Source organism: Oncorhynchus mykiss, chromosome 13 (assembly GCF_057628025.1).
Source record: "Oncorhynchus mykiss isolate SJ-2025 chromosome 13, ASM5762802v1, whole genome shotgun sequence".
NCBI lineage: Eukaryota > Metazoa > Chordata > Actinopteri > Salmoniformes > Salmonidae > Oncorhynchus > Oncorhynchus mykiss.
In genome coordinates, this window is record NC_143034.1 from 23,384,911 (window position 1) to 23,402,469 (window position 17,559).

Below are 17,559 nucleotides of genomic sequence, written 5' to 3' on the forward strand. Positions count from 1 at the left end.
TCAGATAGGACGGATTCATATTTCCATTGCGCTCACATGTACTGCACATAAAACAAGACAAAAATGCTTTCTTACAGGATTGTCTCTAAGCTTTGATACACATTTTCAAGAAAGATAGAAATGGTCCACGCACACACACGCACACACACACGCACACAGTTGACTGATAAAACAGGAAATCAAAATGTCCTAGACACGCAAATATCAATCATCAACACATGCAAAGCTTAAATATACTGCAACATGGATACATTGATGCAGGGGAGAAAATATGATGATTCGGTTGAATAATGCTCAATCCATGTCAACAGCTGTCAACCCTGCGACCTCACGTTAAATACCCATGCAATTTATAGCCCAACAAATGGACACACACACACACAAAAGAGCTTAAATGGTCGCCGTTATGTTACGCAGGAGTGTCGATGACAAGCGGATTACTGCATAGAAATCATGACATTTTTGGATCCACCAGCCCTGCTTTTATTTTTAAAGCACATGTGTTTCCAAAGAGGTAAGAGCAGCAACTTTGTAAGCACGGATGTGAGATGTATCCCAAATGGCACCCTATTCCCTACATAGCCCTATGGGCCCTGGTCAAAAGCAGTATGGGGAATAGATTGCCCTTTGGTTCACAGCCATAAACATGGGGCTTCACTTGTGTTTGGAGGCTGGTGACTTCCGTTTGAAGCTGATGGACGGAGGGGAATTAGTCTCTCAACAGATAGAGACTAAGGATTAGTATAATCTGCACTTTACAGACCCTCGAAATCAAACTGTCTGACTGGGTGTGCAGGGCGCTTTAGAATCAGCTTCTAGAACAGTGTTTGTTTGTCACAGGCTGATTGTTGAGTTCAAATCAAATTGTATTTGTCACATGGGCTAATTACAAACAGGTGTAGACCTTACAGTGAAATGCTTAGTTACAAGCCCCTAATCAACAATGCTTTAACATGTTAAGAAAAAAATGGAAAATAAAAGTAACAAATTAACCAGCAGCAGTAAAATAACAAGCAAGGCTATATACAGAGGGTACCGGTACAGAGTCAATGTGCGGAGGCACCGGTTAGTTGGGGTAATATGTACATGTAGATAGAGTTAACTATGGATAGATTATAAACAGAGAGCAGCAGCAGTGTAAAAGAGGGGTCTGGGTAGCCCTTCAGGAGCCTTATGGCTTGGGAGTAGAAGCTGTTTAAGAAGCCTCTTGGACCTCGACTCGACGCTCCGGTACCGCTTGCTGTGTGGTAGCAGAGAGAACAGTCTATGAATGGGGTGGCTGGAGTCTTTGACAATTTTTAGGGCCTTCCTCTGACACCGCCTGATACAGAGGTCCTGGATGGCAGGATTCTTGCCCACAGTGATGAACTGGGCCGTACGCACTACCCCCTGTAGTGCCTTGCGGTCGGAGACCGAGCAGTTGCCATACTAGGCAGTGATGCAACCAGCCAGTCACCATGCTCTCGATGGTGCAGCTGTAGAATCTTCTGAGGATCTGAGGACCCATGCCAAATCTTTTTAGTTTCCTGAGGGGGAACAGGCTTTGTCGTTCCCTCTTCACGACTGTCTTAAGTGTGTTTGGACCATGTTAGTTTGTTGTGGACAACAAGGAATTTGAAGCTCTCAACCTGTTCCACTACAGCCCAGTGTATGAGAATGGGGGCGTGCTCAGTCCTTTTCCTGTAGTCCACAATCATCTCCTTTGATCACGTTGAGGGAGAGGTTGTTGTCCTGGCACCACACGGCCAGGTTTCTGACCTCCTCCCTATAGACTCTCATCGTTGTCGGTGATCAGTTGTGTTTTGATTGGATTGTGTATGGGGTTTTAATGTGCTGTGGGACATTGGGTGTGAGAGTGGAAATTACAATTGTTTTTGTGGATGTTTTTGTGTTAGTTATTTTTCCAATATTGAATGCAGATCCATATTGCTCACTGCCCAGTGAAGCGACTGATTTGATCAAGTCCCTTTGAAGTAAATTACCAGGCTCCTGAGTGGTGCAGCGGTCTAAAGCACTGCATCTTCGTGCAAGAGGTGTCACTACAGTCCCTGGTTTGAATCCAGGCTGTATCACATCTGGCCATTTTGGGATTCCCATAGGGTGGTGCACAATTGACCCAGCGTCGTCCGGGTTTGGCCGTCGTTGTAAACAAGAATTTGTTCTTAACTTGCCTAGTTAAATAAAAGGTTAAAAATAAATACAAAATGAGGATGAGATGAACTAGCCAGACCATTAAGACCGGATACCAGGTAACACAGTCGATACAGGAATCAGGGGTCAGCTACACTATGAACCAGACAGCTGCCCTTTGACCCCTAGCTTATCTGTGTGAATGAGGATGTTCTCTATGTACCATAGAAGGGCCAGAATGCTAGTATTCTAATTCCTAGTTCTATGGTTCACACTTCCACTAGTCATAGGCTCGCTTGCCAGGGACAAAAAATGTGAATATGGTGTCCGTCTACACAGACCAGAGAAATGGAAGGATGAATGATTCTCTGGTATTGCTGATCTATTTGACACATTTATATGACATAGAAACCCATACAAAAACAAGAATGAGGGAAACATAAAATACATAGCTGGTGAATAAGGTTGTCTTGACACTTTATATGCATAGCATTGAGAAACAAATCAGTCAGACTAAATCAATCAATTACGTTCCCTTTTGTTACAGTAAGTACAAGTGTTAACATCAGGAACAGACTAGAGTAGGCGAGTGAAAGAACAGTGATGAGGGGTTTCGGGGTAAGTAGTACAAAATGCCAGATGGTGCGAAAACGGATATGTGGAAAAAGTAGTCAGTTGACGAGACTATGTAAAAGATGTGTTAGAAAAAAAGAAAGGTTTTGTTTAATACAATAACAGCATTTTTCATTGAACTTCCAGTCTTTCTGTATTCACAAGGAAAACAGTAGCACTACAAGGATAGATTGACAGTTACATCAGAACATTATTTAAATGAATCATTATTTAGGGGAAATTTTATGGAAAAAATAAACTATAGGACGTTATCAAGCACATAAAAATATTTAAAGTGTCTCGAGCAGTAATCATTGACCAAACTACTACAGTAGCTACATGCCTTACCACAGACAGACAAACAAGGAAACCAATTCTAATCATTAGCCAAATTATTATTATAAAGGTGAGATGGAATGTAAGGACTATGATAAATATCCCCAAAAGGCTCAACTGAGGATGCCTGGTCCCAGATCCGTTTGTGCTGTATAAGCCAACTCCTACGGTCATTGTCAAAGCATGAATAACTGATCTGGGACCAGGCTACAACTGAGGTGCAGTAAGGCTTTTCCAGTATGGGGGAGAAGTTCATGTCAATCACAATTTTAGGGAAGCAAAATTCCAGAAACTTAAAGCAGGAATGATAATAACTTAGAGGATTTGAAACCATCATCGGTCATACGTGGGGAAAGGAAATGTTACTAGGTCCCTGTATTAATACAGGAATGTCTCTCTCTTTCCTTCTCATCCCTCTCTCCTTTCACGTCCTTCACTTTGGTCGCCTCGTAAACCAGACGTATCGTGAAGTGAAATAGAACGGTGGGCATATCGGTCTGGTCACGAGGCGATCACTTTGGTCCCGGGACTGGGACATTAAGCGGCGCTCGACACGGCCAGCTTCTTCAAGTGGTCCATGAACACCTGTAGACTGACGTCGTCTGTGAGGATGGGGGCTCCGGTCTCCTAGAGAATGAGAAGACAGAAATGTGATGAGTATGGTGAAAACACTAGAGTAAAGCGTCCTTCAGTTGGATCCGATTCAAAATGGCCAGCAGAATAGAGACAGATGGTACATGAAGCTCTACCACTTGTAAGACTAGAATTCCTTTAAGAAAAATACAATTGACTCCCCATGATGAAACTCCAGCCTTGACGTCACCCATTTCCAAATCAAGTCCACAGCTGTTATTGTACATAAAAACTGGTTCTCAGTTTCCGTTTTGAAGAATGAATGAACATTGTATTACCTGTCCCCAGGAGTAGAGGTTGTTGTGTGTCTGGGAGGGGTTGACCTTGGACAGGAGGAAGCGAGCCTGGGAGCCTCCGTGCTCTGTGTCGATGTACCGGGGCATGGGGAACCGGGTCTGCAGGATCTCCTGGGCGTCATCCACAGGTGCTACCAGTAGATGCTTGAAGTTCTCGTACTCCGGCTGCTCCTGGTAACCCGCCTTACGCCACTGGGCGATGGTCTGGTGGAGAGAGAGAGATACAACAGGGTTATAGTCATGGTAGGATGTGTTTTGGTGTTAGTTATATAGGCCAGGGTTATTGTCATGGTAGGATGTTGTGTGTTGGTGTTAGTTATATAGGCCAGGGTTATTGTCATGGTAGGATGTTGTGTGTTGGTGTTAGTTGTATAGGCCAGGTTGTTGTCATGGTTATTGTCATGGTAGGATGTTGTGTGTTGGTGTTAGTTGTATAGGCCAGGGTTATTGTTATGGCAGGATGTTTTGTGTTGATGTTAGTTGTATAGGCGAGGGTTATTGTCATGGTAGGATGTTGTGTGTTAGTTGTATAGGCCAGGGTTATTGTCATGTTAAGATGTTGTGTGTTGGTGTTAGTTGTATAGGCCAGGGTTATTGTCATGGTAGGATGTGTTTTGGTGTTAGTTATATAGGCCAGGGTTATTGTCATGGTAGGGTGTTGGTGTTAGTTATATAGGCCAGGGTTATTGTCATGGTAGGATGTTGTGTGTTAGTTGTATAGGCCAGGGTTATTGTCATGGTAGGATGTGTTTTGGTGTTAGTTATATAGGCCAGGGTTATTGTCATGGTAGGGTGTTGGTGTTAGTTATATAGGCCAGGGTTATTGTCATGGTAGGATGTTGTGTGTTAGTTGTATAGGCCAGGGTTATTGTCATGGTAGGATGTGTTTTGGTGTTAGTTATATAGGCCAGGGTTATTGTCATGGTAGGGCGTTGGTGTTAGTTGTATAGGCCAGGGTTATAGTCATGGTAGGATGTTGTGTGTTGGTGTTAGTTGTATACACCAGGGTTATTGTCATGGTAGGATGTGTTTTGGTGTTAGTTATATAGGCCAGGGTTATTGTCATGGTAGGGTGTTGGTGTTAGTTGTATAGGCCAGGGTTATAGTCATGGTAGGATGTTGTGTGTTGGTGTTAGTTGTATACACCAGGGTTATTGTCATGGTAGGGTGTTGGTGTTAGTTGTGCCAGCTGTTTGTCAGCTAATCTCTTTTTTGTCTTTTGTGAGAAAATTCTCTTAACATGTTGAGAATAGAAAATGACAGGGCATTGTGAATGACATTGTGAATGAATGAACATAATGAATCTACTAATATGTAACACACACCTTGTTTCTTGTTGTAATATTGATAGTGATTTACATTGTTGTTTATGCTCTACATGATGATGTTCAGTTTGAGATGCTAGGAAATAATAATAATTAGTAGTGGTGTTCCAGCTACTAATAACTAGCATTAGACCACCAGCCCCGTTGTTTTCCTGTGTGACCTCTCACCTCTCCATGGTAGATGACCAGCTGGAAGAAGGTGTCCATGAGGAGGATCCGGTCTGGGAGAATACTGCCACTGTCCAGGAGAACAGGCTGTAGAACAGACAGACGGGACACAACAGGATAAGTCTCACATCCATTTTCTTACAGAGAAAGGTAGTGTGGAACTCATTGAGCATGTGAATATTTGACTAAACAAATTAGTTCTTAGGGAAATGTGACCTAATTATCTAATATATAGACTGGTTTTATAACAGAGTAGATTGGGAAACAAATCGTTTAGAAAGTTGATTAGAATTAAATTCAATATTTAATAATTGATTGGCCGCATACACATGTTGCAGATGTTACTGGAGGTGTAGTGAAATGCTTATGTTTCTAGCTCTATGCAAAAAAAATTTATTAAGAAATGAAGAAACGTCAGTAAGAAATAACATTCAGGAAAAAAAATACTGCAAAGTTTCCTAGGAGCTAGAAACTGGTCGACCGTGTTTTTCGTCGCCATCTAGTACACTATAGAGATCGAGAGTGTGTAATTAGAGTGTGTCATTAGAGTGTGTCCATAGTATTTGGTAAGAGTCTGACCTCTGGTGGTCCGTGGAACGAGTAAGAGTACAGGATGGGCTGGATCATGATGAGAGACTGGGTCAGGTCCTGGCGGACAAAGTGGTGTCTGTAGTAGGAACACTCATCTGGGCTGTTGTTGAACACCTGCAGGAACGGCGACCGCCGCAAGTGGAACATAAACTAGAGGGAGAACAGAGACATTATTCTAACGATTATAATCAAATAGGATTTTTTTTTGTTAAAAAAAAAGGATATATTATCAAATTATATACATATTTTTTTACATTTGGGATATTGCTTCTTGCATCATCAAATGTTCCTGTACATATCCCACCGAGGTCAACTAAACTAAGTGGAAGTTATGAGTTGTGATTATCTGTGCAATGGGAATATTCAAGATGAATAAAGTTAACGTTCAGTTTAGAGTGATTAACACAATGTTTAGAAGATTTAGATATTTTCTATTTCTGTAATAAACATGATTTTTCAGTGTTCTGTTTGTGACACTCGGGTTGATGGCCACTAGACACAGTGCTGTGTGTTATGGATTAAACTCCTGTCTGTTGACAGTGATTGACTCCAGACTGGAGGTACAAGGACACACTATTGTGTGATTCTGTAGCAACTGACAAAGTCACTGCCTTTTGTTTCAATGTCATACAAGCCTCTGGCTGGGGTTAAGTTGTCAGACAAGGCCAATTACACAGTTCTCTGCTTCTGCGCTGGGTGGTGTTAGGACACAGCCATTGACCACTTTTTCATGTACATACATCCCATTTGACATAAATATTATTTTTTGCTAAAGTTAGAGGTAAGCACTCAAGTAATCATTCAGATCTCGATGAGCTAGTTAAATCTATTCCACTTCACCTCTATTAGAAGGACTTGTAATTGAAGGGCTCTTATTAAATAGCTCATATAGTTCCAGAGTGTACCACTAGGTGTCAGTCTTACCTGTGGGTAGAGTGAGAGAGACTCCGAGAGCTTGAAGGAGGTGGGGTCATCTTTGTTGAACTGACCGAATTTCTGACACTGTAACCAAGGAGACAAGACAAACGTCAGCGTCTTGAACTAAGGCAATCAACACATACCTTCAGGACTTCAGTCAAGTGCTGTTAGTTTAGGTATCCAACACAACTTCCCGAAACATCACAGAGGGATTTAAAAACGGTCAGCGAATTAGTATTCGTGTCATTCTGCTTCACATTCCAGACAACTCCTTTCTACATTCTTCTACAATGAATAAGAACAAAGAGACACAAGAATACAAAGGATTCTTCTATCCACAATCACCCACAAGTCCTACATACATTCAGCTATGTGAAGAACAACAGGCTACTCTCTTGGAATAGCCAAGGTGGGACCAATGCCCAATGACATTACAAAGCCTGTCACACATTGGTCAGCCTAGCTGTCACTTACCAGGCGAATGAGCTGTCTGTCCAGCCAGCGCAGGACGTCCGGCCCCTCTTCCGACTCGGCCCTGAACACGCCCAGCCTGGCCATGATGACCGCCGACGCCTCCTGGTCGAAGGACGACTCGATGTGCTGGATCTGGGACTGGGCGTCGGCCCAACTGGATGGAGGGAGAAAGAGGGAGTGGACAGGTTAGGGGCAGGGCGAGACTGACGCACGTGTCTAGGCTGCACGTTCACTTCCAGTCATTTAACAGGGCAGGGCGAATGTCAACCTCCTCATTTGTACGGCCAATATTGACTTTGTGGTAACTCACTGCTTAAAGACAATGTGAGAAATGCGACGTCTACAAAATGCAGAGTCTTGCATATATATATTGTAAGGGCTGTCAGTTCAGTCACACTTCAGTCAAGAACGATGTAGCAGTTCTGCAAACCCACTTCCTGTTTACTGTTTCAAAGCGAGAGAGAAGACTTACTTCCTGGCGACGGTGGTAACCCTGATCCTCCTCTGGGTGTTGGAGTGTTGGTACTGGGTGACAAACTGGACCGCTCCTCTACCACCCTGAGGAATTGGGGCATTGTGCTGCACAGAGAAAATATAACTACAAGTTAGGATAGTTAGGATAGGAGTACATTTAATATCGCTAAACATCCTGCTTGAATACTCAAAACACCGTCCTAAGGAATCACTGAGGTGTGAATAATGAATTGTCACATTACATTGGTTTGGTCGACCCAAATCAATGACTACTTTGAGTAAGAATGAAATGAGGAACAAGTGTTTGATCAAAGGGAAGTGTGTTCACCTGATTGACGACCTCGAAGTACAAGGCCAACGTCGTGGAGGGACTGAGACTGCAGATTTTCCACTGCGTTGTTCCTCCAACACCGACCTCCTGTAACAGAGACAAAGGGCCATTGAAGTCAATGAAAAACAGCTTCCCAATTCACTTCCAGAGAGGAAAATGCTATTAGAATAGAAGGTTGAACAAATCCCGCAAAACATTCCTGAAATTCTGGAAAAGCTGGGAATTTTGGGACCGTTTCTGGATGATTATTCTTTAACCCTGTTTGGATTCTGTATGGGCCTGAAAGACTCACGTTCTCTGATATACACGGTCCCTTAGTGTTGAGGGAGACACAGGGCCCGATGGCCCCCGATACCTTCAGCTCCCTGGACGCCTTGACTTCCAGCGTGCCTCCGAAGGCCATGCGGAACTCTCCGTTGTGGTCCTTACTGAACACCCTCTGGAAGGTCTGCTTGAACAGAGAGGTGTTGAAGGAGTCGCCCATCGCTATGTGACCTCTGAGAGGACGGAAACCGGGAGGAAAGAAAACATGAATATTCAGCAGCATAATTCCAATACAAATACAAAAATGAAAAGTCAATGAGCGAGTGAGGATGAAGTCTCTGGAAAAGTCTTCTATCGAATGTAGAGGAATTGTACAAAAGGTATTTCTTATTCAGATAAAATAAAAGCTTCAGTAGACAGTTCTCAAATCACCAGGGACATGAGGGATTCAGCACAACTAGGGGAAATCAGGTGAAGACAGGATACAGGTCAGTCGTAGGTCATCTGAGACTGGTACTAACCCAGTGAGGTTGGATAAACATTTCATCTCTAGAAGTCCGGTCTGATCCAAGGCACAGGCGTAGATGTCAATACTGTGGCCGTTCACTGCCGCACGGTTCGCCAAGGCGTCGTAGTACTGAATAAAACAAAACAAGGGAACCGTTTGCAACATATACAAACAGTGCTGGGTAGCACCTTGAGAACTCTTTGGAGCATCGGTTTCCATGAACATACCTCAACAGAAGAGGTATGGAGAGAGAAGAGAGCGCAAACTTGAGCGAAATATTTGACACATCGTGAGAGCTTGACGTGAGTGAAAGAAAAATAATTAAGCTAAACTATGTTTAGACAAAAATCGCTTAAGTTGTTTCATCCATCTTAGCTCTAAAAACTAGCGTAGTCTTAAAGATGGAATCCGCAGTGGAGGGAAGCCGCTAGCCGCCCCAACACCATTGTTATTGTTTTTGTTGCCGAGCTAAGGAGTGTCGCACAGCATGGTAAAACAAAATTGCACCAATGGAGGCTGCAAAGGGGAGGACGGCTCATAATAATGTCTGGAATAGAAGGAAAGGGAATGGCATCAAACACATGGAAACCATTTGTTGATGTATTTGATACCATTCTACCTATAAAGTTCCAGCCATTACCACGAGCCCGTCCTCCCCAATTAAGGTGCCACCAACCTCCTGTGAATTGCACCACGTATTGTGTTCTATCGAGCGTGCAATGACACCCGAGGAAAATACGTGTTCGTAGTTTCCAGTAACAACTGTTGTTGTTGTAATATCGCAAAAGGATGTGGCAGTTCCACCAATTAAGGATTCCAGCTTTAACTCTTAAAAACTAGCCCACTAAGGACAAACAGAGACAAAACAACGACTTGTACAAGATATAACCAACCCACATACAAGTTCTCTTTTTCACAGTGTCCATGTACGACATGGACAATAAAACTTCCATTCTGCGCTATCCATTCTGCGCGATCCATTCTGCGCTATCCATTCTGCCCTATCCATTCTGCCCTATCCATTCTGCCCTATCCATTCTGCCCTATCCATTCTGCGCTATCCATTCTGCGCTATCCATTCTGCGCTATCCATTCTGCGCTATCCATTCTGCGCTATCCATTCTGCCCTATCCATTCTGCGCTATCCATTCTGCGCTATCCATTCTGCGCTATCCATTCTGCGCTATCCATTCTGCCCTATCCATTCTGCCCTATCCATTCTGCGCTATCCATTCTGCCCTATCCATTCTGCCCTATCCATTCTGCGCTATCCATTCTGCGCTATCCATTCTGCGCTATCCATTCTGCCCTATCCATTCTGCCCTATCCATTCTGCGCTATCCATTCTGCGCTATCCATTCTGCGCTATCCATTCTGCCCTATCCATTCTGCCCTATCCATTCTGCGCTATCCATTCTGCGCTATCCATTCTGCGCTATCCATTCTGTTATTCTTGGACTGACCTTGGTGGCTTTCTTCAGATGCCGTGCATTGTCCTTGGTGATGTCATGCCAGGAGCGGATGGGGGTCTTGAGTTCGTCTCCCACCACCATCCCGGGACCCTGGGTGGGGGGTCCGCCCATGAACATCATCACACGGGCCCCTGTGTTGGGAAACGTACCCTGGGGGTGGAAAGACGGTGGCTATGGTCAGTATGGTCAAGATTTGATTTATTTATTTGAGTAATTCAACCATGGTATCAAACATGGCATTTCTGACTGAGACGTGACTGCCAACACAGAAGCTGCCATTAGGTTATTGTAGTATGATATAACTGTAGTCTGATTTAACTGTAGTCTGATTTAACTGTAGTCTGATTTAACTGTAGTCTGATTTAACTGTAGTCTGATTTAACTGTAGTCTGATTTAACTGTAGTATGATTTAACTGTAGTCTGATTTAACTGTAGTCTGATTTAACTGTAGTCTGATATAACTGTAGTATGATTTAACTGTAGTATGATATAACTGTAGTATGATATAACTGTAGTATGATATAACTGTAGTATGATTTAACTGTAGTATGATATAACTGTAGTATGATATAACTGTAGTATGATATAACTGTAGTATGATATAACTGTAGTATGATTTAACTGTAGTATGATATAACTGTAGTATGATTTAACTGTAGTATGATATAACTGTAGTATGATATAACTGTAGTATGATATAACAGTAGTATGATATAACTGTAGTATGATATAACTGTAGTATGATATAACTGAATGTACTGGGAATCTCCAGGTGAACAATAACGACAGCAATCGTTGATAACAGCAATCTAAATCCCGTCGGTTTTAAGAAGTTGGAACAGGGAGACGCCTCCAGAACAGAAGCAGAGAAAATGTCTGTTATTCAGTAACCCCTACATTCTAATCTCACAGCACCAATGCTCTGTAAAAACCCGCCGAGAGGCTTGTAAGGAAGTCACAACATCAGCCGCTACGGAATCACAGTGTCACAGAACACATTAACAATCAGTGTCCTGTGTCCTTGTACCTCCAGTCTGGCATCACCATCAACAGATATGACAACGATCCAGAACATTCACTATCAATTCTAGTGACCACCAACCCGTACACAAATGACCGTCCCAAACAGAACACGGGCTATACTGTGTATTACATGAAGGGAAAACATACGCTAAGCCTCGTGTTAATTACTCTAAACTGAATCATTTCCCCATTACAGAGACATCCCAAGTGACTTGACTGTGACATTGTATGCAAATGCACCCTCAGGCACCGTAAGGATTCACCAAACTACCGATATTCCCTCAAGAAACTCATTCCTATTAAGTTACCATACAGACCAGGACCCGGTTTCCAAACAGCACCTTAAGGGGAAGTTCAGCGTTAGAACCATCAGAATGGATGAAGTTAGACTTCAGATGTTTTTCTCTAATCATGACATTATCAGTAGACATCAGCACCAGAGGACCGGACAGCAGGGAACACAGCCGTTTTAACATGTACCTACAGCATGTTAGTTGTGTTACCAGAAAGAGGAAGAGAGGATAGTGGAGAGAGAGAGGGAGCAATAAGGCAAAAAGAAAGAAGCTGACCTTTGACCTAAGAAAGTACGAGTGGTACTATTGGCAGACCTAACTGAAGAGGTAATGTCAGTGTGTGTGTGTGTGTGTGTGTGTGTGTGTGTGTGTGTGAGAGAGAGAGAGGAAGTGTGTGAAAGGTTAGTTGAAACCTGTGACATGTCAGAGAGGGTAAGGTTCAGTTTAGTTTTGAAGGTCAGTTGTCTATGTTGACTACATCGAATCAGGTTATTTGTACACCGCACAAAGTGTGTACATAGGACTGTGTGTTTGTGTGTATGTGTGTGTGTATGCACGCTTATGCAACTGTTATTACCTCCAGCAGGCCCACGGCGATGGACAGTGCTATTCCAGTAGACCGCAGTGGTCTCTTCCCCTGTGGTACAGGCCAGGGATCTCTCTGCAGCTCTCCCAACAGGTCTGTCAGGTTCATGTCTACCTTATGGACCGGCTGCAGGAACCGACAGGTGACGGCTGGATCCTGAGGGGCCGCGGGACGACCCTGAGGCCCAGATGCCGATGGGTTCGTCAGGCCTAGCATCTCCTGAAAGAGAGAAAGAGAGCTATGAGTTCTCATGGACTTTCAACAATGGTATTGTGGAATATTGCATGGCAGCCTAAGAGTTTTTCTTGTCCTGGCCAGTCTCTTGACTGTATTCTATATAGGCCTAACACTCTGACTGTACACAATATCATATATAACACTGTATTTATACAACACTGTATTTCAAAGTACCTCTGACAATGTTTTTGAATATTACATGGCAGACTAAGGGAGTTTTCCCTGTCGGCTGTATAGGCCTAACACTCTTCTGTTTCTGGGTGTTAGGAACCTAGGGCTTTTTTTCTGTATAGAACACTACCCCTGTAGTGGCATAGACCCATTCTATGTCATTCAGAACCATCCCAAAGAGCGAATCATATCTACTTATCCTATCCTGTGACACCTCTTTGACCTGTATCCTGTCCCCATCCTACTGTTTTATTGTCATTTAATTTCCAATTGATACAAGGACACCTAGACATGATCATATGACAAACGACCACAACAAAGATCCTATTCTATTTCTATGGACAAAGCAGACTTTGACTTAGATCAGAGGTCTCAAGCATATGGTCCTCGGGCCAAATGCGGTCCTTGACAGATTTAATGCGGCCCGCGGTCATCGTCATAAATATAGCCTACAGTCATCTTAGTACAACTAATCCAGACCTTTTCCCAAAACGAATGAATGCATTTTCAAGACTACTTGCCTTCCCGTATGTAACAGTTACTGACTGACCTGGATCTGTTTGGAGGAAAGCTCCTTGGTTCCTCTGAACACGTAGCTCTTTGCAATGCCCTCGCAGCTCAGCTCGTGGACCTGCACCATGCGTCCGAAGGTGATGAGGCCGACCAGGGCGTTGGGGGGCAGCAGGGACAGGGACATCTGCAGGGACTCCTTCAGGGCCTGCAGGTCCTCCTCCTCCAGACACGTGTCCACCACGTACAGGAAGATAAGGGGGTTCGGGGGGCTGCGCTACATTGGTGGCAGAGACGGGATTGGAGAGGTTATTTTACAGAAACAGTGCTGGGTCTTTAGTTTTGAGTTGACATGGTTTTTCTATGTTGCAGTGTTTTGAGTTCTTCCATGTTGGAATGGTGTCACATGACATGTGATACACTGAAGTCAAGTGACTTTTGTAACCCGATGTCACTTTGTAAATTGACAACGTCCATTACAATAAACAGCAAAGACAAAGAATGTCTAAAGAAATGATCAACTTTTATTCGTTATTTTACCAGGTAAGTTGACTGAGAACACGTTCTCATTTGCAGCAACGAACTGGGGAATAGTTACAGGGGAGAGGAGGGGGATGAATGAGCCAATTGTAAACTGGGGATTATTAGGTGACCGTGATGGTTTGAGGGTCAGATTTGGAATTTAGCCAGGACACCGGGGTTAACACCCCTACTCTTACGATAAGTGCCATGGGATCTTTATTGACCTCAGAGAGTCAGGACACCCGTTTAACGTCCCATCCGAAAGACAGCACCCTACACAGGGCAATGTCCCCAATCACTGCCCTGGGGCATTGGGATATTTTTTTTTTAGACCAGAGGAAAGAGTGCCTCCTACTGGCCCTCTAACACCACTTCCAGCAGCATCTGGTCTCCCATCCAGGGACTGACCAGGACCAACCCTGCTTAGCTTCAGAAGCAAGCCAGCAGTGGTATGCAGGGTATGCTGCTGGTACCTAAAACTTAAAAAGTGATGGTAATGTCATGTGGTGTGTACATTTTCCAGTACATTCTTTGTGGCTGGTAACTCAACTTGAGGATCAAAGAAACATTCATATTTGATGACGAAGTTCTGTGGGTTGAGACGTACAACTACAAAGCCAGGCGCGTGTACAGAACATAGTGTCTATGTGCAAAGTTCAGAGATCTCCATGTAGAACTGTACGCGTTTACCTGCACTATGTACTCAATGGTTGAGAACTGTGGCATGAGCTCAGCCGGCTGGTTTACGTCCGATATGCCGGCGTATGACGGGGGGAACTGTGAAGGAGAGAACGAGAAGACAAAAGTGGTTAGCTTCACCTGCTAGAGGAATGTAGACAGGCCACTTTAAAGATATTCCTACTACCACCAGCTGTGTTCCTTTGTGGAATATGACTAGTATAAACACAGGAATGTAGGTAGGCCGCCTACAGATATGGCTTTTATTATAGGTCTAAATGGTACATTATGCACCTCGGTATTCTATGGTGGAATAGTGTTTGGTCCGACAGCTCAGTTTAGTCCATTGTGGTGTACTCACTGGGTTTCTTTGGAAGCAGAAGTTGCACGCCCATATTTTGGCTCTGTAGTCAACTTGGCTACAAAGGGGGGGGAAAGACAGAGCTACTTGGATACAGTGTACAGCAGCAGTCAAACAGACCTGTCACATAGCCTGAGGCTTTTAGAGCTTCTAGAGCAGACGTACATTGGATTGTTAAGGTGTGGATAGGGTTGATACACCACACCTGTCCCTGAGTGATATAGCTACACCTAAGCATTCCTAAACATATTAAAAACTTAGTTGGTGATCCCTTTCTTCTCCTACTCTTCCCTTCACCCGAGACGTAAGTTCTCAGAAGAATAAAATGCTGAAGTTGACAACAAAGAGATGCCATGTAAGTCGTTGGACATAGCTTAGCTTCTAGCTAAGTGCTTGTAAAAACGTCAACAAGCAACAATTAAAAAACACTCACTCAGCCTAAAACAACAACATTCACCTCCACTCCTCAAATACTCACCATAGCGGGTTTAGTACGGCCTTGCAGTTGGCCCTGCTACAGAGGACCGGTTCGTACTGCACCGGTGGCAGGTCTGGCCTCTCCTTGAGTGGGGTGAAGAGGCAGGAGACAGGCACTACCAGCCGGGTAGCTTCCAGCCTGCTCGAGGGCCACAGGTTCCAGCTAAAACGCACACCGTCCCGATCCTCATTCTGTTGGATAAACTCCTGGTATGTCGCCATGGCAACTTCAATGGGAAAGAAAGTGAAGAGATTCTTAATAAACTCGTCTGGTTAAATAAATAAATAAATAAATAAATAAATATGGAGAGTAGTTAGTCCGATAGCTAAACTAGCTCTAGCTAAGGGCAGGTAGTCTGTCGTAGCTTCTCCGAGAGCTGTTTGAGTCTGGAGTTCGGTGTGAGCTAACTCTCACTTTCCACTCTTTCCATGGCTTTGTTCCAAGTTCATAGGTGGAGGCCTATGTGGAACATGAATAACGATGATGCTCGTCATCAAAACCTGTTTGGCATGTTTGATACTTAAGAATCCCTGGGCTAATTTTGAATCCTACGCAAATATTGGTCACACCTATTTCAACTACGTAACATTTCAGGGACGAGTGAGTCTTGGGCTTACATGCCTCGGTAGGTATGAATGGCAGTAACCAGATGTCTTAGATATCTATAGCTCTGGAAGTCCAGACATATGCTGTGTTTTGGACAATCATGTGACATGTAATTTTTTAAAATCTGATCTTATCTAGACATGAGAAATACACAAAAAATGTAATAAATTGTCTGATGATGGCATTGGAACATCTGACATGAAAAGAAAAGGGGACATTTTGAGTTCAATGGAAAAGCATTAAAGCTGCAATTTGGTAAAAATACAGGCATGTCACATGATTGCACAAAACACAGGGCCCTAGTTATGGAATGTTATGGAACGTTTCCTTGTAATGTAATTCCATGTAATGGTATGGAACAGACCATCACCACTTGAAGGTCTTCTGACACACTTATCAAGACAGAACTACCTGTTCCAAACCGTAGTTCACTTCAGCTATCTAATTCAGATGAACCTCCACGCACCTCTCCACTCTCTCATTCAGGGGAACCCTCAGCATCAAACATCTCTACCAGGTGATTGACAGCTGGCCTACAGGACCCTTCACTCGAAGTAGCATCGATCCATTGATTACACAACGGAATGGACAGACTAAAAACGGTCTCTTCTAGCTATGCTATATACTGGCACATCTTAGCTATTACTGGCCATTACTAGGAACCAAATGATGATCATCTTGGCAACATTTAGCTACAAGCATGTTGTAGTAGTTAAATGGTTAGACAGGTATCACAAATCACATTTTAGGATCTCGTCCCTGGTAGAGATGCCTTCCTGAAAGGAGGCGGATGCTAGTAGCAGCAATAAGCTAGTTAGCGACAGGTTCTAGTTGATCTTAGCTAACGTCAGTTAGCATTTTTATCAAATTCCGGGAGTGTTTCTAAAGTCAATCTGCCATCGACATATCATGTTAACTTGATATAAAACACGATCATGCAAGTTATATTAACGACACATGTTAACTAGGCTAGCCTTGCTAACGGACTAACCCAGCTTTTAGTCGGCTTTTTTCCTGGGCGAACCACCAAGGAAACGCAAACAAAATGGCCTAGCTAGACACTTTTTATCAAATTGATGCAGGCAGATCAGACGGAGAACCATACCTTTTATACAGATCCGGTTGGAAATCCAGACGAAGGTAAATATATATTAGACTGCAATAAATCAAATCGGATCAGCACTTAGGTGATAAATACCGATGCGCAAACAGAATGAGAGAGCGAAGAATCTGAGGGGGCAACTCCCGGCCGGTGTGCCTCTACTTCAGTAGAATGACGTGTTACTACATATTCTGGCTCACGTGTCCATGACGTAGGATACAAGCACGGACACGAGGATCATGGGAAATGAAGTCCTGAATTTATTATAGGCCCATAATAAAGATGACGAAATGCTGTAGCCCATGGCTTTAGATCTGTAGATGGCGCTGGGTCCCAAGGCATACCCATCACCCCCGCATCATTTGATGGAGACACTTGGATGGAGAGAGAGAGAGAGAGAGAGAGAGAGAGAGAGAGAGGAGGAGGAGGTTCTGCTAGTCACTGCAGTCACGCTCTCTC

The 17,559-nt window shown here is 43.6% G+C and overlaps 1 protein-coding gene across 1 annotated transcript; it reads right to left on the reverse strand.

Moving 5' to 3' along the window:
* Window positions 1-2,583: 2,583 nt before the first annotated feature.
* LOC110485736 (protein transport protein Sec23A) lies at window positions 2,584-17,522 on the reverse strand. Its single transcript, XM_021556888.3, has 17 exons — window positions 17,104-17,522; window positions 15,393-15,618; window positions 14,915-14,972; window positions 14,566-14,652; window positions 13,394-13,630; window positions 12,427-12,654; window positions 10,524-10,682; window positions 9,074-9,189; window positions 8,581-8,785; window positions 8,286-8,375; window positions 7,956-8,062; window positions 7,484-7,637; window positions 7,016-7,093; window positions 6,080-6,241; window positions 5,501-5,587; window positions 3,990-4,211; window positions 2,584-3,705 (listed from the first exon to the last, which is right to left on the reverse strand). Exons 2-17 carry the CDS (start codon window positions 15,611-15,613, stop codon window positions 3,616-3,618), a joined length of 2,301 nt encoding a protein of 766 aa, XP_021412563.3. The 5' UTR covers window positions 15,614-15,618; window positions 17,104-17,522; the 3' UTR covers window positions 2,584-3,615.
* Window positions 17,523-17,559: the final 37 nt, after the last annotated feature.